A 24,552-nucleotide genomic window follows, 5' to 3' on the forward strand; every position below is an offset into this window, starting at 1 on the left:
TTTTGTTTTTTTAGAATTCATTCATACAAATTTTTATTGTTTTTTTTTTCATATTTTTTTCTTTTGCATTTTGTTTGTTCGTTTTTTTTTTTGTTTTTTTGTTGCTTGTTTTTCTTTCTTGCGTTTTTCATTTCATTTGTTTAATTTCTAAAATTTCATAAAATTGTTTAGACTAAATCGTAAGTACAACACTAAATTACAATTGTATGCATGTAACTACTATTTTTGTGTATGTGTTTTATCATTTTGTATAAATATGTTGTGTGTATTTAAGGTGTTATGAACTTTTTTTTACAATCTGACGCGTGTGTTGGATTTCTTTTTTTTTGTAAGGGGTTTCTCGAATTTTTGAGTTTGCAATAAAAATATAAATTACTAAAAACGACTATTTAAAAAATTAAATATTTATAAAAAAAATATATATTTATATATAGGTGTGTATATATATAAATGTATATTAAGCATATATCATGAATGAGCGTAGATAACAAAATGTGTATAAAGAGAGATTTTAAGTATATACAAAAATTACTTGAGATAAGTATTGATGAGCGCTGATCTTTTGTGTGTATGGAGAGTTTAGCGTTTTCTTCATTTTCTTTTAAGTAGCAAATGTATAAAAATATATATATGTATTGTATTTAGCACTTTTACAACTAGTTTTTACACTAACGAGGAACCATTTGCAATTTAACTGTAAGTTTGAAGATTTAATTTTGATATTTTGGAATTTCGCAAACAGTTTTCTTGCGTTCAATGGGCTTGAGATCAAAATTAAATGTAAATCATTGTTGAGAATAACAAAAGTAATTATAATAAGACTATACTGTTCTGTGTTTCTGTGTGTGTGTGTTAAGACTTTACCAACATCTACATAATTATAATATGCGTGCTTTTTTGTTTGTTGTATTTTGTATATTTCATTCAATTTTGTTTCGTGTTTTTGAATTTGTTTTCAATTTTTCATATAATTTATGCTTAAGATTTATAAATTCAATTCAGTTTACATATATGTGTAAATTGTATAAATATTGTTGACTTCCTTTTGCTTTAAATAGTAGCTCCAAATTAAAAAAAATGCCAAAAAAAATCATATAAAAGAAATGTTTAAAAAAACAAAAAATCGTATGAAATAAGAATCGAGAGTGTTTGTGTGTGTGTGTTTGTGGTATAGAAACTAAATTATAATTAAGAACTTATAACAAGAATCACTAAATGTTTTGTTTGTCTTCGCTTGTTTGTCTGTTTGTTTAGGCTAAATTAAGCTAGAGTTAAATTTAATTATGCCTAATGCATATTCTTAATGTATTTACTTTAGACACTTAAAGTTAGAGCGCGAGATAGTCAATTTTTAAGTATTTTTTTTTATGTTTTTTTTTGTGTATGTCGTATATCCGATTGTTTTTTCCTATAATTACTATGTACAAAATGCTTGCGCGTCAATGAGGAATTTCTTTCATTATTCTTGTAATAATTCTAAGCTTAGAATCTAACGCCTAGTGTAGAGTTTTCGATTTTTTGCGTAAAGAATTAATTATGTACAATTTATCGCAACTATTTCAAAATAATAATAATAATAATTGAAGCAGATTTTTCAGTAACATGCAAAACGTCAGTGTAGAGTTTGTTTGTATTGTGTTTGTCCAGTGTAGAGTTTTTGTGTTTAGTTGGCTGCTGGCGCTTTGTCTACATGCCGTGGAGAGTTTACAAGCCGCGCCGACGAGCGCCAAGTCAAGTGAGTCGAATTCATCGATAAGTTATCGATTGTGAATGAATGAATGTTTGATCAGTTCATGCGAAATTTAAATAATTTACAATTGTGTGTGAGTGTGGGTGTAGAGTTAAGCTTGTTACAATTTTCACGACTGCACTGCTTCAATCAACAACAAAGCCACGTGTGGCCCATTTGGCGTCTCTCTCTCTCGTTCTCTTTCCCCATCTGTCCCTTTGCAGTCTTTGTCTTTACATGTGCGGCGTGCCACAGACCACAGTGCGCTGCGTCGTCGCCGCCCCGCTGCCCGTCGCTGAAGCCGCAGCCATCAGCTGTGAGGAGCAGGCGCCGGCAACGCCAGCAGCGGCCAGGGATGGCCAACGTTGGCTGCAATAGGAGCCCTCGCCGAGCACTGAGATCCGCTTACCCTTGCCCTCGCTGCCCGCTCCCGTTGCGCCGCCCGCTGCTGAGCTGTAGTCTTTGGTAGGTGACGTCGTTGACGCTGCTGCCGCTGCCGAAGCGGAGGCAACGCCACTTGCAGCGCCAGCGGAGAGCAGCTGCGAGGCACGATGCATGAGCGTGGGATCGGTGTTGAGTTGCTTCTGCGATTTGGCGCGCTGCAGCGGCGCAATTTGGCCAACGCCGCAGAACTCCGAGTTGGCATTGTTGTCAGCGGCAGCCGCATAATTGGCCAAGGCGCCCGAGTACATGCGACACTCGTCCGCCGCAGCGGCGGCAGCAGCTGCAGCAGCAGCCGAGGCACAAATGTTATTCACCGACTTGTCCCACGTGTTCTTGATGATGTTCGGGTTGCTGTTGTCAAAGGTCAAGCCACCGCTGCTGCCGCGTTTCACGCCCAAAGCTCCAGCCGGGAGTCCACCAACTCCGACGCCAACGCCGACGACACCGCTGCCATTGTGATGCAGTGTGGCTACCGCATTCTGTTCGTTCTGTTTGCGGGCCTCAGCATCGTCCTTCTCCTGGGCACGCTTCCGCTTGCGTTTCATGCAGAACACAACGCAGGCGGCAATCACAGCCACCAGGGGCATGGCCACAGAGAAGATGGCAATCAGCACCACTTGGGCATTGGTCAGACCATCGGCACGCGCCTGTGTGGTGGCATCATACTGATGTGCTCCATACGTTACCGAGTCGTAGGATTCCTCATCGCATTGCGTTCCGCGATAGCCGTTGGCGCAGAGACACTTGAAGCTGTTGACACGATTCATGCAGGTGCCGCCATTGTGGCAAGGATGACTCAGGCACTCGTCCACATCGATGGAGCAGTCGCGACCCGTGAAACCAGGACGACAATCACACTGATAGTCGTTGTTCAGATTGGTGCAGTTACCGCCGTTGGCGCAGGGAATTGTCAGGCAGAGATCGACACGTCGGCTGCAGCGTGGTCCATGGAAACCGGGTGCACATTGGCAGCGATATTGGTTGACCAGATCAATGCAGGTACCGCCATTCTGGCACTTGTTGTCCACACAGTCATCGATGTTCTGCTCGCACTTTGCGCCCGTGAAGCCCTCGCGACAGATGCACTTGCCATTGGGCTGACAAGTTCCGCCATTCTGGCAGGGATTGGGACTGCAGTTGTCCAGATGCAATTCACAAGTTGTGCCGCTGTATCCCGTGGGGCAATCACACTGAAATCCCTGCTTGCTGTTGCTCGTATTCGTATCCCGACATCTGCCCTGATGACAAGGTTTATCCGCACAGGTCAAGAGCTTCTCCTCGCAGAGGCGACCGTTCCAGCCCATGGGGCAGAGGCATTTGTAGCCACGCTCTGTGTTCTCGTTGACGCAGGTGCCGTTATTCTGGCAGGGATTCACATCGGCATCGCAGGAACTGATCTCAGTCTGGCAGTCATTGCCACTGAAGCCGGGCGCACATTGGCAGGTGTAGAGAGCGGGTCCGGTGTTGAAGCAGGTGCCGCCATTCAAGCAGGGACGATGGTTGGTGCAATAGTTGAGATCCAGGTTGCAGAAGAAACCACCCCAGCCCTCTTTGCAAATGCATTGCCAAGGCTTCTCACAGGTGCCGTGCACACAGTTGGGATAAGGTGCGCACTCGTCGCACAGTGGTCCACGCCATCCATTCTGACAGCTGCAAATAGAGAAAAAGAAATGAGGAAATTAGTTGAAAGTTCACAAATTCAAAAGACCCGATTTGCGAGTGTATCGATTACTACATTTAATGATATAGTGATATCGACCCGCTTTGCCAGTGCATCGATAGTTATCGAAAAAGGGCTGCCAACTACAACTACAATTAGTATTATCGCTCTTTCTCTCTTTGAATGTTTCATCAATGAAATATGCAAATGTAAATAAGAAAAAAGAAAAAGAGCTAAACTAAAGCGGACGCTGGACACGCTTATTGCGCTTGCGGCGCTGGTTTACTTTTGAAGTTTGGAGCAAATGCGAAAGGCAAGCAAAGCGAATCAGCAGAAGACGAAGCAACCAGACAGACAGACACAACGCATCACCTGTTTAGCAAATCGCTCACACAAATCAATACATATGCATTTGTATTGGTATTTGTATGTAATTGCCTATGTGGGCGCAGCAACGCTTGGCTGGGCAAAGCAAAAACAGACAGACAGAGAGGGAGAGAGAGAGCAATTTGCGTTGGATGTGCACTTTTACTGCTCCTTCTTCATCTCCATTTTCTGCTTTGCCCAAATGATCTCAAGTGCTGTGAGATGCCCCCAAGGCGGGATATGCGCTTGACAGCCGTGCGCCGAAAGGAGAAAAGGGGGTAAGTCAAAGGAAAAGGCATGTCAACTTGAAAGTCAAAAAGCAAAAAAAGAAAAGAAACAATAAAATGATGCGACCCTGTTGCTGTTGTTGTTGCTGCAGTTATTTTCAAGTGTGCATATCCGCAGTCAATGTAGTGAGAGGGAGACAGAAAGAGAGAGAGAGATAGAGGGGGGCTCTTTTGCATTTCTCACGATCGCAAGCACAAAATTAATTTATTTAAACGCAGCGCTGCGCGTTCCACTTTGCATTGCGCTTCCTATGAAACACAATCACACACATAAACTTACGCACACACGTACGCATACGCTCTCACTGGCAGCAAATGCAAGTTCGATTCATATGTAAACACAAAAGACAAACAAAGACGAAAGACAAATCCTTCACCCACAAACTCTCAATTGGCAATAATTCAAAGCAGTCGCGAAGAGTAGGTGTATTTGTGTGAGGGTGTGTGGGGAGGAGTGGGGAAGAGTGAGAGCAAGCTTACAGACAAGTGGTAATTGATATGCGTCAGTGTATACACAAGCAGAAATGTCAAAAACAACAGCGTTGCCAACTACCAGTCCAATGAGTATGCGTGTGTTTGTGTGCGAGTGTGTATTTGGTCATATAACGTGCGCGCTTAGAATTATTAAAATATTCCCACCATTCGAAGTAAAAGCACTTTAATTTTCAATGGTTTTGCTTTTTGGGCTGTGAGTGGCACACGCATGCTTGAGCGTAACTGCTTGCGGTTTTTTCTACGAACTAAAGGGGAGCGCAGAGAGAGAGAGAGGAGGGCGAAGGGGTCTGTGTTTATAAAGTAAACATTTTATCCCAAAATCACAATCAATAACACTTTTGGCTTTGCTGCTGCTGCTGCTTGTGGCAATGATGTGTCTGAATTTTATGTTTTTTGGCACAATTATTGAACCACAAAATGTTTGATTTCCGTTGGGAATGTTGAAGAATAAGAAAAAGAGTGATAGAGCGAGGGGTGGGGAAACTTTATTGGCCAGCAATGCATAAATAATGATCAACATCCTGTGCTGTTTCGATCAAAGAAAAGATCTAAGCGCAATTAGCTTTTCTGCACTCGAAAGAGTTGGCAACGCGAGTCAACAGCTGCTTTTGCGTTTTTGTTTTTGTTGTCTTTGCTTTTGCTTTATTTGAGATTTGAGCTTGAAATTTCATGCATAAAATATTTGCGAGCGTCGTCAAAAGTGTTGGCTTACACCTTGCTTTGTCATTGTTGTTGCTGCTGCCCTATGAAAAATGTGGGAAAACTTTGTAATTCAATTGCAGTTTGCAGGTTATGTGTTTGACGATATTTTTTTTGTTGTTTTTTGCATCAGCAGCGGCACTCGAATAAAATTGTAATGCAAAACCGCTCGGCAATCAAATGACAGCCAATGCACTCAAGCCAAGAATTTCCTTGTGCATAAAAACAAAAACGTGCCACACTAAACGTTTGTTGCTTTTGCCCTTTTAACCAAGTTGGTAGCCAACAAGCAAAAACAAAAAGGTGTGTCCAATGACAATTGTTGTTGTTTTTGTTGTTGTCGAGCTTGGCAAACAAACCAAGAGAAAAAACGTGCAGCAAACAAAAAAAAAAAAAGGTAACAAAAAGCTCATCAGCCTTAATTAGCAACATGTTGCCGAGAAATGTTGCTAAGCAACAACTAGATGCATAATGCAAATGTATGTAAATTAAATTGTTTTTGATGTTTGTTGTTGTTATTTTTGTTGTACTTACTTGCATTGATTGGGCTTATCGCATTGACCATGGACACAACCTTTGGCGCATTTGGCTGTAAATAGAAGAAGAAGAAGCGGAGTTTGGATTAAATGTCAATCAAATTAATTGATATGTTGATTAGTTTCGTATAAATTGACTAAATGCCCATAATGGCGACACTTTCTCAACACCTGCCCACACAGCATGCGTGCCACATGCGTGTGGCGCCCACATTTCGATTTTAATAAGAAATAAAACAATAGTGGAAAATAAAACTTTCTTTTTCACGCGTTTCAAAGCAATGAAAAACCACTAAAACAAAACAAAAAAACTAAAACATCTTCTCGAATTAAAATCAAAATAAAAGCAGAGAGAGAAATGAATTTCGGGGGCTCAAATGAATCATGGCCCCGAAAACGCCAGTGACTCTCAAACTGTGAGGCAGAGGCAACAACAACAACAACGAGCCGCAGCAGGAATAACTTGTTTCTAATATGCGCGACGAGGCCAAAAAGGAAACACCACAAAATGAAATAATCCCATGGCCACGAACGAAGAGCTCTTGCAGCAGCAGCAACCACAACAACAACAACAACAACTACAAGTTGCCACAAGCGGCCCGAAAACAGATTCCCAAGCTCCAAAAGGTTCGACGAAAACTTCGATTGTGTATTGAAAGAGCGAGAGAGAGAGAGACGGAGAGAGAAAAGGAGTTGCAAGCAGTGAAGAAGAGGGCTTCAAGAATGTGGCAAACATGTTTCTTGGGCTGTGTGGCATGGACCTCGCGTTGTTGGGCTGTGGCACACAGGAAGTAGGGGAGTTGCGCCCGCCCGCCTTGTGTCGCAAGGGTTCTTCACTCTTCCACTCGCTCGCTGGAGAATCGTGAAGATTGCGAATGCACAAATGCACAAAAAGGCAGCTCTTTAAAACGTTGGCTTTGAGTTTCATTCAGCAGCATGCGGGAAAATTGCTAGAAAATCACAAAAACGTGTTTTCCCCCTCCCCATCCCCCTTTGCCCTCTCCTTGCTGCTGCTTTTAATTCCCCCGCACACGCAGATAATATATATAAGCCGTAATATTGGCAATTGGCAATGATTTTTATTACATGGTCGAGAGAACGTTCTGCGAAAGTGAGATTGCTGTTGTTACCCGGTTGTTAGCTGGTAGCCAAGTAAACGTGGCTAAGAAATTCTTCTTCACTGTGTTGTTGTTTCACACGCCCGCAAGCTCTAGATTGAGTCTGCGATTATCTCTATCTCTTGGCCGCTTTGCTATTTACTTTCACTTGAGCATCCCTCAGATACATTTGTATCTTTGGCAAATGTTGCAAGTGCAACACAAACTCTTTTTTTGTTATTTTTTTGGGCAGCAGCTGTGCTCCATTCATTCATTCATAAAAAAACAAAACTTTAGCTGCAAATAGCTCATTTCCTTGAAATTAAAATGCACGCAGATCGAACGAAGCTTCATTCAACAACAGACAAAAACCTTTTTGGGCCAATTTAATAAAGGCTTCGATCGCTCCACACGTTTTGGCTTTTTATTTTGCTGCTGTTGCTGCTGCTGCTGGAAAATAATTTTGCCTTAATTTAAGCTCATTTAAGTTGAAGCAGAAGAGCGGAAGAGGCAGCTGCTGCTGTGGAAAGTTGCTTAACCGGCAGCAGCAGCAAAAGCAGCAGAAGGACACCAAAAAATTGTTGTGGCCGAAAAAAGCGAAGCAGCAAAAAGGAAGCGAGAGGCAAAGGCAGCCGAACGATTGAGGCACATTTAAGGTGTAATCAGCCGTGTCCAGCCCTAAAGGAAGTCGGCTTCTTCTTCTTCTATGTTGTCTGCTTCTTCTTCTTCACCTTCTTCTGTTCGTTCTCGTCCTCAGCAATGTGCGGCATGCAGACGACGTTCGACAATCGTCGTCGTCGTCGTCTTTGCAGGAAGATACTCAAAAAGCGACGTCAACGAGAATGATGATCAAGAAGCTGTTGCTGCTGCTGTTGCATGCCCCTCTATGCGTGTGTGTGTGTATTGGTGTGTGTGTCCACCACACCTTCAATATATATGTATATGTATGTGTGTATATGGAGAGAACCTCCTCGGGGGCCCCTTTGCACTTGGCGTGGGAAGATTTTTGTGCTCTTCGTCAGTTTCAGTTTTGTGCTCTGATTCACAGTGTGTCCCTTCTTCTTCGACATTCCCCTCCTACCCCCTCTCTGGTGATCTACAGGTAAATGCTGCCTAGGTAGCTGCTACTATAAAGGGTCTGTGTCCGAGTTTTGTTATTGTTGTTGTTGTTGCTGTTGCTTTTCTGTTTTGTTTTGCTTTGTTTTGTGGCCTGAGCTTCCTCATGTGATTTCATTTTGGGTTTTCAGTTCGTTACGTCGTTTTGTTGCGCCTGTTTGTTCTGCCCCATGCCCCATACCACATGCCCCATACCACATGCCAAATGACAAATGATTTCTCCTCATTGATTTTTAATTTATTTGTTTGACTTTGATTTTTTCCACTTTGAATAATTTTTGTATTCAAATTTTCGTCAAATCATCGAATTCATAGCTACGCATTCACAAACAAAATATAATTATACTTTTAATTCGTTAGCAGCTCCTTGTCTCAGTCCCTCTCTCTCTCTCACTGTCTCTCTGTCTTGTTTTTTTGTGTACAATCATCTCATTTGATTTGACAAGCAAGTGATTTTCAATAATAATGAGAGTTGCCCGTGAAGTGCGGCACAAGAAACGCGGCACTTGACAAGGCAACAACAAACACAACATTCACAACAGCAACATTTACAACAAACATGACTGAGAAGAGCTTCAGCGCAAAAGAATGTAAAAATCATTTTGTGGCGAATGGAGAATGGAACTCAAGTAGTTTTGGCCCCCATCTCGACTTTGATGATATTTGCCACTCGATAAAAAATGTGAAACCGGTTCTCAAGGATGTGATTCAACAGTAAGGAATAGCTTTGGTTGTTTCTAAATAATTCAAAAATTCCCCTCGAGAAGTTGTCATAACTATATTTAAACTCAAATTTCCCTTTTTTTTTAAATACAAAATTCTTAAATTTCCTTTACTAACTTGAAATGTCCCTCTCTTAAAGTTTATAATATTACTACTCTCAAATTTCCCTCTCTGACTTGTAATTTCATTTACTAACTTGAAATATCCCTTTCTTAATAAGATTATTAAGTTACTTACTCTCAAATTTCCCTTTCTGACTTGTAAATTCCCTTACTAACTTGAAATGTCCCTCTCTTAAACACTACAATATAATTAAGTAACTTACTCTCAAATTTCCCTTACTAACTTGAAATTTCCCTTTCTTAAACACTACAATATAATTAAGTTACTTACGTTTCTCGCAGTATTTGCCTTGCCAGCCCGTTAGGCAGATAATTTCGCCAGTCTCGGAGCATGTGTAGTGACCGAATTGATCATCGCGTGGCCGGCAGAGATTGGCACAGCCGGAGCCATAATAGTGGGGATCGCAGGTGACACGAAAGCCGTATTCAAGCCATGTGTATGCGGACTCGGACTTGTTGGTCTTCCACTCGGATGAGACATCGAGAACTTGTTGCACGGACAGTCGTTGGATGAGCAGATCTGAAACAGATACGAAACCGAAACCATAAACATAAATATAAGCATAAAGATAACGATAATAACAACGAGTGTGTAGATACGAGTGTGTGAGAAACTGAAGACAAAAAAAAAAGAGGAGCATTTGCGACCCTAATGAAGATTAATTGGAGTCGAGAGTGAGAATGGGTTAAATGCTTGCGGCTATTGCTTGGAATTTTGGTTGTTTTCGAAGATTAAGCATAGACCAAACTTGCCACAGATTTGTACAAAAATCCATATTCAAACTCAGCAACTGCAAGTCAAGTGCCAAGGTATGCGGATAGCAGCAAATATATATATATACATTTATAGTATATATATTTCTTTTGCAGTGTCTGCGGCGGGCGGCAACTGGCAACAGTCAGGCAGCAAGTCAGCCAGCCATGCAACACACGACACACACTGGAAGGAGAGAGAGAGAGAGAGAGGGAGGGAGACAACGAAGCCAAAGAGAAGGCGAAGCAGACACAGACGACAGTTGCATTTTCAGCTGTTCGAGCTGAGACCGGTCTATTGGATGGCAACTTGTTTGCAAGTGTGTGTATGTGTGTAGCCACATTATGCCATGGTCTATAAAGTAAATTGCAGGTGCATGACTATTCGAATTGCAAGCAGCCAAGTCGAAACTCAAACTCGAAGTCGACGTCGACTTCGAAGCCGAAGCGGGCCAAGAGTTTTGTTTAGTTTGGAAATACGAATAGAAAAAAAAACTAAAGAAAACAACAGCGAATGCTAAATAAATATAAATAAAGTATAAAAAACGCTGCATAAATCTTCGGCAATGCTAAAAATCTTGCAGCCGCAATAAGAATAAAGTTTGTGTGGCATATTTAGGAACACGCTGCAGCCACAAAAGCAAAAGTTGCTCGCAAGATGAGCCAAGAGTGAAAGTCACTGAAGCAGGATTTATATTAGAGCAGCAATTGACATGATTAAAGAGAGACAGATTCAAAGAGCAAGAGAGAGAGAGAGAGTTATACGTAAATTGATTTGACAAGCTAACCAACTGGTTAGTGCCCAAATATCCATATCCAAATAGCAAACTAATTAATTACCACAGCCAAAAATATGCATTACAGCAATGCAGCAGAAATTCTAAGCCAAGTTGCAACTTGCCTCACCTGACGTGGCAACATGGAAAAACGCTCGCGCCAAGCCAACAACATTCCCCAAAAATGCCAAAAAATAAATAATACAAAAAATGCATAACCGAATTGAATTGTGTGTTGTGGTTTTATTTACATTTGCAACACACACATGTGAGACTTGTGGCATGACAGGTTATTAGGCGACGTGCCGGCAACGCTTCAAGCGAAACGCACAATTTGACTGCAAGTCTTTGGGGTCCAGTTTGGCCAGTTGTTGCCAGCTTACAAGTGTGCGCTTGTGTGCAGAGGGAAATATAGAAAATCATGCGCAAATATTTACGCAAAACGGCATTTTTTTAATTATCTATAAAAAAGGATTCAAAAGACACAATTCGCACACAAATTGAAAAGTTGCGTTTGACAACTTTCGCAATTATTGAAAAACTGGCCCCTAATAACATGATTAATGGTCGCTCTAGGCGGAAATATCAGCTGAGTCTTATCAATTCAAGATTTCCCTGCCTGGGGAATTTTGACAGAAGCCGCGAATGTCATGATTAACGTGAGACCAATGCGGAAAGTCATTTTATAGGTTATAGAAAGTCATTCAACAAATTTCCCAAAAATATCCCTACTAGGGAAATTTTATAAACTATCCAATTAGAATCCTAAAACACATCTGAAGCTTGTTAGGCTGTTTGCAAGCAACTCTAGTTGCAATTTCCCCACTTGGGAAATTTGCTAAACACTTGAAAACAAATGAGTGAAATTTGTGCGCAACAAATTTGCAACAAGCAGCATCTTAAACTTGACTCTCGACAAGGGGCAAGGCTTAAGTGTAAAGGCAACTCGACAACTGCAAATATTTAGTCGCAGTCGCCGTCGTCGACGTTGCGCTCTGACTTCTTCTAAAGGAATTTATAAAATACCATTTTATCAAGACACACGACGACGACGACGACGGTGACGGCGGCAACAAGTTTGTGGTCGCGGGATTCGCTGCGACTGTTGCTGGGCTGCCGCTTGATCCAATGAGTTAAAATTAAAAGATAAGCATTTTAACAACATCGCCAGCCAAGTCAGCCGAGCAGCCAAAGCAGCAAAACAGCGTGCAACAACAACGTGCAACTAACAACTTTGGCATTGGCAGAGATTAATTGGTAGGTAGGGATAGGTGAACAACAACCAACGAAAAAAAAGCACGCAAAAAATAAAGAACTTCAGCGAAAATCTTAAGAGCCATGAGTTGAAAGATTTTCGACGCATCAAGCCAAGAATCACCTTGCACGACGCAAAACGAAGGCGGTCAAGCTGTGTGTGTGTGTGTGTGCTTCCCTGCTCTTTCTCTCCATTCTCCTTTCTCACTCTCACAGCTTCTCCTCGAGGCACACAACTTGTGGCAAGTTTGCCTGCAGGCAAAGCCGGCGAAAAGGTCGCAACAGTTGAATCCCAAACTGAGACCGATACGGATAGAGACTCTTCCTCCTCCTCCTCTGCCTCCTTCACCTCCCTCACCACGTCTCGTGGCTTGTTGCAGGTTTCTTTTTGTGCTGTATTCCCTCTTCGTTTTTGTTGTATTTTTTTTTTCTTAGCTGCTGTTCCTTTTTTGTATGTAATTTATGTTAAATGAATATAACAAAAAGAGCTGCTAAACTCGTTGGCAATGCAACGCACTCGAGACAGGCGTAAACTTGCTATGCAGCTTCAAGTATGCGGGAGATCGAACAACCGAAGGAGAAACAACTGCAACAACTTTGAAATAATGAAATTAATCCTTGACAAGCGCGTACAGCAACTGCTTTAAATTGAAATTGCAAAAAACGGAGCCAGATAAAGATCTATTAGCTGGCAAGCAAAGTTCTCAGCAGGATGCCCGATTGCTAAACAATTAAAATTCCAACAAAGGACTAGGCCAACTTATAAATAGAAATAGAAAGAAATTCCAATGAATTGTTTCTACGATGAGGAGAAATCTCTAATGCAGGTAGAAATTAGGCAGGTAGCTGTTGCAGCCAGGTGTATGTGTGGGAAAATTCAAGAAGAAAAACTGCAGCAGATAAAAAGAGAAAATTAACAAAAAAAAAAAGAAAAGAAAATGAAGAACAAGATTGAATGTCCTTGGTAATGGACCACACTAGACTAAATCGATATTTGTATGTATGTTTGGTGTGTGGTCCTTATCGGGAGTGGAAATCTCTGGGAGCATGTCGCATTGTTCCAAGATGAATTACACGCTCTACACGATCGCTAAATTCCACAGCGAAATAATCAACAACGATTAAGTCCTGTGCCTAGCACTACAAATTCGTGATAAACCAAAAAGCAGAAAAACAAGGCAGACACAAGCCAAGACAATGAGAGGATGAGTCGACCTCAGCACACTTCCGTTCATTGCCAAGGCGAGCAGACAACAAAGGCGACAAGTCGTGGTTTATCCCCAACTAAGCGCATAAAAAAGGGTTACTTAAAACCATTCAATGTGCCGGAAATCTTATACACACAAGTGTCGAGAGAGCTTTGGTTAGTTGCGTTTAGTTGGAAAATGAAACTAGAAATTCGATCAGATCAGGTGTCGGTGATCCTGTCGTCGATCGACAGGATGCGACGGTTATGACCGAGGAAGCAATAACTGTGTCACAGGATATTCTTAGCAGGATATGAATTTCATAATGTTTTTTTTATTTTGGTTTGGGTGTACTTACTGTTTGAACGCGAATTCGCGCTGTTGTTCGTATCGTGCCAAGCTTCGACGATCAGTGTAAAAGTGCCCTGTAAGTAAAGAAGAAGAAGAAAGCACATTAAAGAAAGTTCATCAGAAATTGTTTGGCTAGAGAGACGGGAAATGAACAGTTTTGTTGTATAGTTAAAAAGATATCCATCTGGGCCATAACTAACCTAATGGCTCGAAAGCTTTTACAAATCGAAATCGCAGTCCCACAGCCCACAAAGCTCATTATAAACAGATTATGACAGCACCGAAACATGCTCGAAACTAACGCCGCCCACATGACCAGGCCAGACGACGAGACCAATCCACAATCCACAATCCAATCCAATACAAGCCACTAATGCAATCGAGTGCAAATGCAAATGCAAATGCAACTTGCAACTGGCAGCGCCCTCAATTCACACTTGATTACCAATGCAGCCAGCAGTCGGGGGAGGGAGAGGCAAGAAGCAAAGAGGAAAAAAAACCGGCAGAGATGACACAAAATCCAAAATGCATAATGCGTATTGAGAGTGCAAGAGAGAGAGAGACTCGACGAACTACTCAAAGCGACTTGCAGAGGTGTCTCTAACACTAACACTTGGTTGGGCGTCAGATTGCGTAGCTTTCGGAGGGACCGATTGACGATGCAGCATTGCGTTGCATGTAAATGACTAATTTTTGACTAACTTTCGATTGCGTCGTCAGTTGAGTAGATTTTTCGTGTGTGGGAGTCAGATGTAGAATTAATTTAGTTGATAAGGCAGATTGCATAACCTCCAGCTGGCTGTGGAGTGTTCAAGTGGAGTCTGAATGGAGTTGAGTGCATTTGGTGTGGCCAGACATTGAAAATTGCATTCGCAAATGGGCATAAAGTTGATGGGCACGACAGGAAACAAATCAGACATTGATCATCATCAGACGGCCTGACAATGGCCAAATGAAATGAATAAAACGAATGAATCAATTGAATGCTACAACAGTTTTTGGTCATACAGTAGTTGCAATTGCTGAGGGCGATCAAATTCTTAAATTTCCCTTTTGGTACAAAATATCCCAGCGAGGGAAATTTTATATTTTCTATTTTAGCAAACCACAAACACTCAAAATGCTTGATTTGCCACTTTTTAAAAATTTCCCAAATAGGGAAATTTATTATATTGAATGGAGTGACTTGCGGCAAGTTCTATAGACACCATGTTACATTATGTTGAGTTATGACGAAAACAGCCGTACATAAAATACATAAGTAAACATAAAAAAGATATATAAATGTGTGCATATGTATGAGCTCCAAAAATAAATGAGCGACATCCATACGGACACAAGCACACATACTCTTGGGTGTGCAACGTACGTGGATCGCGTGCAATGGCGCTGTATATCAACGTCAATATCTGCAGCATAGGGTGAAGTGCATGCCAAATGCATAGGGCGCAAGAGTAGGAGTGGTAGCCACGTAGCAACCGAGACAAGAGACAAGACAAGAGAAGACACCCGCAGACGGACTTCGACAGCACACACACACAAACAGACAGACGGACAGAAGTAACAAAGTTCAGCCACAGACAACGATGAGGAGCGTCAAAGTTGCTGCTGCTGTCGCTCGACTATTTTTAGGCACAGCTGAATGAGAGGAGGCGCATGCTGGCATTGCGGATAAGGCGGAGTAGGGGAGATGATGACTCCGGCAACCCCCAATGCTGCTGCTGCTGATGCAAAAAAAAAAAAGAAGAACATATCCCTGGCGTGCTGCTTTCATGGCATGCGTGCCCCGTGCCTCGTTTTAATTAAGTGCAACATTAAATTAGTTGATGCGACGACCGGTCGCGTCTAGTCGCCTCCTATAATTAAATTTATAGTTTGACCTAGAAATATTTAAAGTTGAAAGTGTTGTTGCGCTCTATTTTCAGCATTTATTTGTATTAAAATAGTCAGTTCCCTGTTTGCAAATGTCAATAATAGATGAAATAATTCGAAATTTCCCTTTGGCTGCCTATCTATTTTTGTATCTAGGAATTTCCTTATTTTTACATAATATTAATATGAATATTTTAAGCTTTAAAGTGTGCCAAACTTCTCTTGAAATTTCCCTCCCTTCTATATATTGTAAATATGAATATTTTATATTTTTGTCGCGTGCTAAGCTTGCTGCTGTAAATTTCCCCATTTGGGAAATTTCGCTAATTGCATTTTACATGCATATTTATGCATATCTTTGCACTTGGCTCGCTGCGAGAACTGATAAAATATGTATGCAACTTACACATTTCACGTGCCAACATCTAGCTAGCGACTCTTCTCGTCTCTTCGCTTCCCCCAAGCGTAGCATGACTTTGCCACTTCCACAAAAGACTGCCAGCCAGACACATTTGTGTAATGATAATAATAGTGACGCTGCACATGCGCGTAGCACAATAAACAATTAGGAAGTAAAGTGTATGCTGGCAGCAACACAGCAGCAGAGAGAGAGGGGAAGAAAATCCACCCCTTAAGTAAGCCGCACACACGCTGCGGGCAACAGCCAAAGCAGCAACAGCAACAACGAAAACCGCTTGAAAAATACGTTACAAAATGCAAGCGGGTTGCCGCCGCGTTGCAGCTTGAGTAACTTTCAGCACAAGGTAAGCGCGGCAGCAAGCTGTGTGTGTGTGTTTGTGTGTGTGGGGTGAGTTGGTATATAGCGAATGTGCCCCGTAATAATTAAGAAATGCATGGCATGCTACCTCCATCATATATTACTTGGCCACTCGAGCATAAAAGGTGCAGCGAAGAAGAATTTCTGTTGCAGTATTTCAATTTTTTTTCTTCTGTTTTTTGAGCAATTTATTAAGCAAACACGTGCGCAAAGAAGACCATGGCTGAAAGCGTCAGTTAAACGCTGATCTAAAGTATTTAGTTGCACTAGAAGCGCAAAAGTCGATTGAATTGCAAATGAAAAACTGTATTTCTAGCGGCAAATAAATTTAAATCTGCTAAAACGCGATCAAAAGTCATATGGGAGAAAAGTAACGTTCGCTCTTTAGGGGTTGAATGTAACCCTGGATCCTCACTCGCTCGCTTTTTCACTCGCTGTAGAAGCAGCGGGCTGGAAATTGTCGCTGGTGGTGCGACGCGGTGGCGCACGCGTTTTTCAGCGCACTTTAATAGCCGACAGATGTTTGCGCCAACAACCCTTGACAAGGACACACGGGCGGAAACACATGCCTCAGCCAGAGAGAGAGAGAGAGAGAGAGACGTTGTGCTATAAAAAGCCCCCAAACAAATTAGCAAGAGGAAAGAATTAAAAAGAAATTACACTGAAGAGGAGACATCACTGAGCAGCATTTTATTGACTGACTGACTGACTGACTGACTGAACGAGTGAGTAGAATTGTCCCCGAGGGCGGGGAGAAGTCCCAACTGAAGTGAGACCTTGATGAGTCAGTGCTAAATATACTTTTTACAGACTAGAGTTATTTGGGGAGAATCGAGAGTTTACTTACCGGCCAGGCAAAGTTGAAGGCAAATTGTATGGGATTGGAAAAGCCTTTGTTCTGTAAGCTTTGCGCATCCGATAGATTGAATGAGTTCTCGCCAAGTATCGGCGTCACAACATCACCGTACGTGCATTGCGATGTCGTATCGATGGTCGCCTGATACTGCTTCAGACAGACGCGAAACCGCGTCTTGCATGTGCCAATGCACTTGCCTGTCGTCGCATCCGTTTCCCCGCTACAACAATGTCCCTCGCTGTCGCGTCCATGCTCATTGCCGAAGTATTTGAGGCGCACTTCGAAATTGCCGGTACTGTGAACCTGGAGAACAAAGAAAGCAAAGAGAGTATGGCATTAGTATAATCAAATTAAAAAGCAATTCATTAAAGTTGACACGATGTAGAGATCGAGATCGAGTTTGGGTTTGCAGACACTACACACGAAAAATCAGCAAGAATGCAGCATCCCCACAAACCAACAAACATGAACAATAAATCTTTCAGCATGGTATTTAACCAAAAAACGAGAAAAGAGGAGCTGCAAATAACTGAATGTGGAATTTTACTTGGCGATCAGCAACAAAGCCCCCAAAAATACCAATATCGAGTAGCAATTTGGCTGCAGTTCGCGCAAAGGCAATAAAAAGAGACCCATGCAAAGGACAAAACTGGCTTATGAAATATTAAGAGACAAGAACGACGTAGCAAAGCAAACAAAAAGCAAAGCAAAATGCACAGCAAGCGGTCGATTTTTTTTTTAACTTCGTTTCGGCTTTTCGGGTTACAAGTTTAACCTGGGTAAAAGAGAGACCAACTTTGTTTAGTTTTCTGTTTTGGTTTTGAAGCGCCGCATTTGCATATTTAGATTTGCAAATTTCTTTCTTTTGATAGTCGACGTCGTCATCATAAATTTCTCAATTAATTCGAATTGGTGATTTTATGACTACAAGGTGTGAAGCGAATTTGTGAAATAGGTCAGCGCGTGTATTTGACACTTTCAAGAGAATTTCCTTGTATGGGAAATTTAGTTTATGGCATGAATGATTTGGCAAACACTTTTAAACACTTTATCAAATCATTTAATTGAGTTATTGAGTTGATTAGAAAATTTCCCATATTGGGAAATTTGTAGGGAAATTTTTGTGCATCGCTGATTATGGTGCGTCGTCAAGTGTATATGGACTTTTGCTGGGAGCACTTAAGCCATATAGTAATTATGACTTCACAGGCAGCCATAAATGGGCGCACAACAGAAAGCTCTCAATACGTTAGTACAACAAGGCAATGCCCAAAAATAGGCGCTCTAGAGTTATTGCTCTGATTGCCGCTCAACATTTTCTATAACTGTTCGGCAATTAACATTTTAACAACAACAAGTGAAGCTTGTTAAAATGACAATTTAATTGTTAACAAGACATGAGCAGAGAGCACACAAACACAGACAGAGAGACATACAGACAGAGCAGCAGTCGGTGCTCCACATGTGGTTGGCTTGGGAAGCTTTTATTGTTAACGTGGCTGGCTGTTGTTGTTGCTGTTGTTGTTGGTTTACTTCATCTCTTTGTACGAACATGGGTGTTTAATTGCTCAATTAAGCAGAAGTGCGTCGTCTGAGGTTGCCCCTCAGCCTACCTCAGATGCTGTGGCCCCTTTCGACGCGCAGGTGTAATCCGCTGGGGTAACCAAACGAAATAAAAAGCCGAAGCGTGGCTGCCACAATACGAGATGTAATTTAAAAAATATATAATAAAAGAGGGGAACAGAATAAGAAGCGAAAAGAAAAAACTGTAGCAAAGCCGCATAACTAACATTTAATGGGCTTGGCGCTAACATTTATCGGACTCCTTTTGTAATTGTCAGCGGCAATTGAAGAAAAATAGTCGGAAGAAGAAGGGCGTCGATAAATGAGATAATGCAATTATAAAGCTTTATTGCGAGTCTGATTCCAATTGCAATTGCGAATGCAAACACACCATAAACCTTGTGCAAATCAAACAAAAACTAAAGAAATGAGTAAGCCAAACCAACGAAAAAGCAAAAAAAACGCCCAAGATACACGCAAAACTAAAGACTTAAGCAACGAACGCGCAGACAAATGCAATGCAGCAGACTGCGCTGTCGACGTCGACGACGAAGCTGCTGCGCTACGTACAACAAAACGTGTATTAATAAGCAGCAGGCCAGCACAAAAAAAAATGAGTAGAAGTAAGAAAAAAAAAACCAAAACAAAACAACACACGGCAAAACGGACGCAAAAGAGCAGCACAAAAAGAAGCAGCAGCAGCAACAGCAACATCAACAGCAGCAGCGACGTCGACAGCAACAGGCAGGCGCAGAAAAACGTTGAAAAAAATGTACAAGTAAAACCGAATTGTTTCCCACGGCATACGATTTTGCCGGTCAACATTGATGGTTAAAACGAACAAACGAACGAACGAGCGGACGAACGACAAACGAACGAACGAACGAGCGAACAGAACGACAAAGTGACGAAGCGACGCGACGCCGAGTTTAGTCGGAGGCGCAGCAAAAGGTGTAAGCAGCAAACCAAACGCCAGGTGAAGAAGCAGCCACAGCAACAACAACAAACAGCAGTGCAATGCTTGCAGAGCTCGCCATGTTTAAAAGAGAGAGAGAGCAGCCAAAGAGAGCGCGAGAGCAACTTGAGTGAGAGAGCATAAAAAAGCCCCATAGGCTATAACAGTTTAACGTCTGTTGTTGCCGTTGTTGTTGTCAGCTGGTGCTGCGGCTGCAACTTAAGCGAAAGAGCAGCATCAAGCGCAAAAAAAGAGCAAAACGTGACTTAAAAGTGAATTGAAGTGTTGTTGCTGTTTTTTGTTGTTTTTTTTTTTTTGTGCTTTTGCTTGTACTCCATAAAGTGCAGCTGGCAGCTGCTGAGAGCAACTAAGAGCGACCAAAAACTTGTTTTCAACGGCGCTTTGAAGAAGATCAGTGCAGGCAAGAACAACAACAAAAAAATGGAATAATATAAGGAGAAAAAAGAATTAATAGACGATCAGCAATGATGCGTTGCTGATGCTGGAGACAAGCGAACGAAACTGAATTAATAAAAAGCTCGCATAAAAGAAATGTTAGAAAAAGCAATAAGCGGAAGGAAGGTTAAGCAAAGGCAAGTGCAAGAGCGAGACAGCTGTAGTTGGTGATGGGAGTCGAAGCTTGGAGTTGGGAGTTGTAACTATCCAACTATTTGATATGCAGCGCACAAACACAAATACATAGGGAGAAAGAGAGTCAAACAAAGGTGCAGGCAGTTGTCAAAATATGTACAAAGCAAATCAATTTGCATAACACTGAAACATTTACACACACACACAGACACACACGTGTTTGTTGGGAAGAAACAAAGCGCTGCAAAGATTGAAGATGTGCAATGACAGAAACCACAATAGTTTTGTCCAACAATTTGACACCATTTTAATGTTTAACATATTTTCTCACACTTTTTGCTTTTTCGTTTATTTTTTTGGGGAGAGCTGGGCATAATTTCCCAAGCAAGGGAAATTCGCTTAAGTCGCCCCCACACACAGAAAATGCAGCAAATCTTTTTTCTTTCCATGCTTTCCCAACAAACACATTTTCATGGAATTTTTTGTCGAAAGCAAAAAAAACTTGTTGCAATCCGAATTCATAATTTTTTTTTTTGTTTTAATTTTATTATTATGAATTTTTTTGTTTATACACTTGTTATAGTTCTTTTGTCTTGTTTTGCCTTCAACTATGAACTTTATTACGCTTGAAGACCTTTTGGGCACACATAAATAAGAGGAAGAGAAACTGACGAGGAGAGAACTTGAAAGCTGAAATGCCAAGAGGGAACGAACAAGAAGAAGAAGAAGAAGACGGGGAGGAGAAGACACTTGTTAAAAGTGTTAGAAAATAGTGCGTTGCATTGTTTACCTTTTGCTTGACTCAGTTTGCTTTTGCTCAGTTAGCTGTTGGTTTTTACGAGCTATGGTAAATTTATACTGTGATCACTCAGCCCTGACGCGACTAGTTAAGACCACATCGCACTCCTCTTTCCTCTCTCTCTTCATTTTCTTATTTTTGCCATTTCTGCGCAGTGTCTTCAACGTCAACTTACAATGACTGCCTGACTAACTAACTGACTGACAGTTTGAATGTTGTGGGTTAGTCACAAACACTCACACACACACACATGTGCAAACTAACTGAACACACTCATTTTACAGGTGTTTGCTTAGCATTTGCTACTCCAAACAGCAAGAACGAGCGACAGAGAAATAGAGAGATACGTACTTAGAGAGTACTGTAAGAAAGGAAGAGTGAGAGCGAGATAGCGTGTGCCCTTTGGCTTTGCTACGTTGTTTATTAATCATTTAAATTCATCATCACAATCAACCGTTAACAACGGGCTTGGGAAACAGCTTCTGTATGCCAGTGTGTGTGTGTCTGTGTGTGTGGGAGTCACTACTTCCACATCTTTGTCTCTGTTGCTCCCCCACATCTCGCACACACATTCGTTTCTAAATTGCAATTAATTATGTTATAAAGTGCGCAATACGAAGACGGAGACAAAAGCTAAGAAAAAGATGAAATAGCGCCATTCATTCATCCATTCACTCAAACCGTCAACGCTGTCTCAATGTTAATATGAAAATTGCATGAAACGGAGAACAAAAACAAGCACAACAACAATTATACTGCATGTTGGGTATAATATGTTAAACAGACAGACTAAAATACTCAACCCGACAGAAAGAGAGGGAGAGCGCAATCAATTCTAATACCAAAGTAAAGTGAGAGATGCTCTGCCTTAAATTAGTGTGACCAAACAGCAGGCAAAAAAAGTCTGTGTTGTCCTGAAGCAAGGCAACAACAGCTGCACTTTCTTAAGTTGAACTTGTAAAACATTTCAGCTGGTGGAATCGGCGTCTCTCGAGACCGCAGGAGGTTTCAAGACAGTTTTTCGAGTGCTGTTAAAATTAGCAACTAAATGAAAACGAAGAAGACGACGGCGCAAAAAAAAAAACAAGAGCAAAAGTAAAGCACGCAACGTGTCAAAGCTGAGTGGAGAACCACATGCAATGTGGCCAGGGGATGCTGCTGACTGCCTGCGTTAAAGATCAATGAAAGATGCAGAAGCAAGCTGCGCATGTGTGACGACGACGACGACGACGACGATGTTGACGTTGACCTACGCAAAGTGTAGCCAAAAACGCCCATGTAAAAAGCGCATGCAAAAATGTTGACAGCGGCAGATGTTGCCATTTACACACACATCGCACACCGACACACTCTCTTCTGACTTTACACTCTGCACGTATTGAAATCGAGCAGCTTCTCGTTTTTTTTTTTTTATACGCATATCGTTTCATTCTTTTTTTTTAATTTTAAGGCATACGCCGTTGGTGGTAATTTTTTGAGCCTGTCTAAAGGCTGTTGAATTTTCGGCATGGACCTGTTTGGCAATCGAGAAAAAAATCCAAAACTAGTTTTCATCTAAAATAACCGTATCAACGAGAAGTGAGCGAAGGGTGTCGACGCCCTTGCCCAAAACCAACCCCTGTTTGCTCAGCTGTTTTGAAAGGGGAGAAACTTAGCATATCATATTACAGTAGTCGCCTATTTTTCAGATTTTCGTATTGCCTAAAATTGATATTATTATTTTAAGGAATAACGGAAATGTACTTTATTAAAGTAACATAAAAATAAAATCCTAAATTAAATGTGAAGAATGTTGCACTTTTCAGCTGCGTTCATTTTCATTTATAATGATTTTAGTAAATCATAGAATAAGTTATGAGGTATTCTAAAATATTAATAGAAAAAAATCGCAACTTCGTAAAACTCATTTTAAAATGTGAAATTAACTAAGAAATTTATGTTTCAAATAATTGACGCAGCAAAAGAAAGTTGGCTTGCGATAATTTAAAATTAAATGAGAACTAAAATTTGTTATGCATTTTAAGGGTTTCAAGTTAAGGAGAATGATCAAGTTATACAAAATTTAGCTATTTACAGAGGTATTTCAGATATGCGTACGAATATGCCATAAATTGGCTGTAAAACTGCTAAAATTGGTGTAATCGTAAGAACTGGCAACGCTAAAAGCTCCGCATGCAAAACGAGGCGACAGACACTAATACAAATGCAAACGGCAGCTGCAAAACGCAGGCGCGCATTCATGTGACTATGTGCGAGTGTGTGTAAAGCGAGAATTGCCAAAAACGAAAGAAAACGGCAAAGGAAGGCAACAACAAGTAGCTGCTGCTATGAAAATTAATGCATGATGTAAAGGTAAAGCAAGAGGACGATTGAAACTCACCTGCACAATGACTGTGGAGCAAATAAATGCGGTTAATAAACATTTAATCCAATGCATGTTTATTGGTTTAGTTGTTGTTGCTGTTATTGAAGTAAGTTGAAGTTGTTGGTTGTGTGTTTTTAGTGTAATAATCCTTGTGAGGCGGCAATGTTGTTGTTGCTGTTGTTGCTGCTACACACGCACAAACACAATTACAACATCAAAATATTATAGTTTACTTTGCGTATTTTATTGTATTGTATTTTTGGCAATTCTTTTTTCATATATTTTTATCTTATTTGCAGCTAACTGCGGCACATGCTTTTTGTTGTTGCTATTTTTGCGTGCATTTTGTTGTTGTTTTTTATGTGTGTGTTTCTTTTTTGCTATTTTATTTTACACGTGCACGCGCCACATTTTTTCGTTTTGTTTTTTATTGCAATACGAAATAATTTTTCTTTTATTTTGGCGATTTGCGGCCTTTTTCTCTTTCACGCACTCTCGCACACACACGTGAAAGGGGTGGAGGGTGGAAAGGGGGACACAAAAAATGCCGCTAGTAAATTTGATGATTTCTATATAAAAAACGCACTCTCAATGTAGCGCCATATAGAAAAATAGACACATGCACACACATAAACACATGCAATAATTGTGTTTCGTTAAAACTTCTTCACTCTTGATATTTATTATTTATTTGGAAATTTAAGTTGCACTTTCAAAAATTGAAAATTTCGTGGTTGTGCTACAAAAATATATTTTTTGGTTTTTGAAAGCGACGCGCGACACACGACCGATAAACGATGAACGCTGCGATGTGAGCACGACGTAAGAGCGATATGAGCCACTGAGCGTATTTGGCCGCAACGAACCGCACAGCGCAACAATCCAAAACAGAATGAAAGCAGACATTATTTTATTTTTGAAATTGTCTTTTTAGCGGCGACCGCTCTGCTGCAGAGAGAGCGCACACATAGTGAGAGAGGGAGAGCGCCCAAAAGGAGAGCGCATTCGTGAGCGCAACACACAAAACGTCTGCCGTACTCACGTACTTTTTCGTGGTCATCCCTGTATTACATCTGCTATATGTGAGCGGTAAGCTGGGTGCGCCTGCGCGTGCAAACGGGACAGCTGCTGTGTGTTTTGGTGTTGCTGAGAGCGAAACGCGTTTTGTGTGCATATTT

At 41.2% G+C, this 24,552-nt stretch overlaps 1 protein-coding gene across 1 annotated transcript; it reads right to left on the reverse strand.

Annotated features, from left to right (window-relative positions):
* Positions 1–24,255, reverse strand: LOC132785041 (neurogenic locus protein delta). The gene is made up of 6 exons (XM_060791005.1): positions 23,390–24,255; positions 17,093–17,404; positions 13,603–13,669; positions 9,546–9,794; positions 6,215–6,269; positions 1–3,823 (listed from the first exon to the last, which is right to left on the reverse strand). Exons 1-6 carry the CDS (start codon positions 23,444–23,446, stop codon positions 1,963–1,965), a joined length of 2,601 nt encoding a protein of 866 aa, XP_060646988.1. The 5' UTR covers positions 23,447–24,255; the 3' UTR covers positions 1–1,962.
* Between the last annotated feature and the right edge of the window lie 297 nt (positions 24,256–24,552).

Source organism: Drosophila nasuta, chromosome 2R (genome assembly GCF_023558535.2).
Source record: "Drosophila nasuta strain 15112-1781.00 chromosome 2R, ASM2355853v1, whole genome shotgun sequence".
Classification (NCBI taxonomy): Eukaryota; Metazoa; Arthropoda; class Insecta; order Diptera; family Drosophilidae; genus Drosophila; species Drosophila nasuta.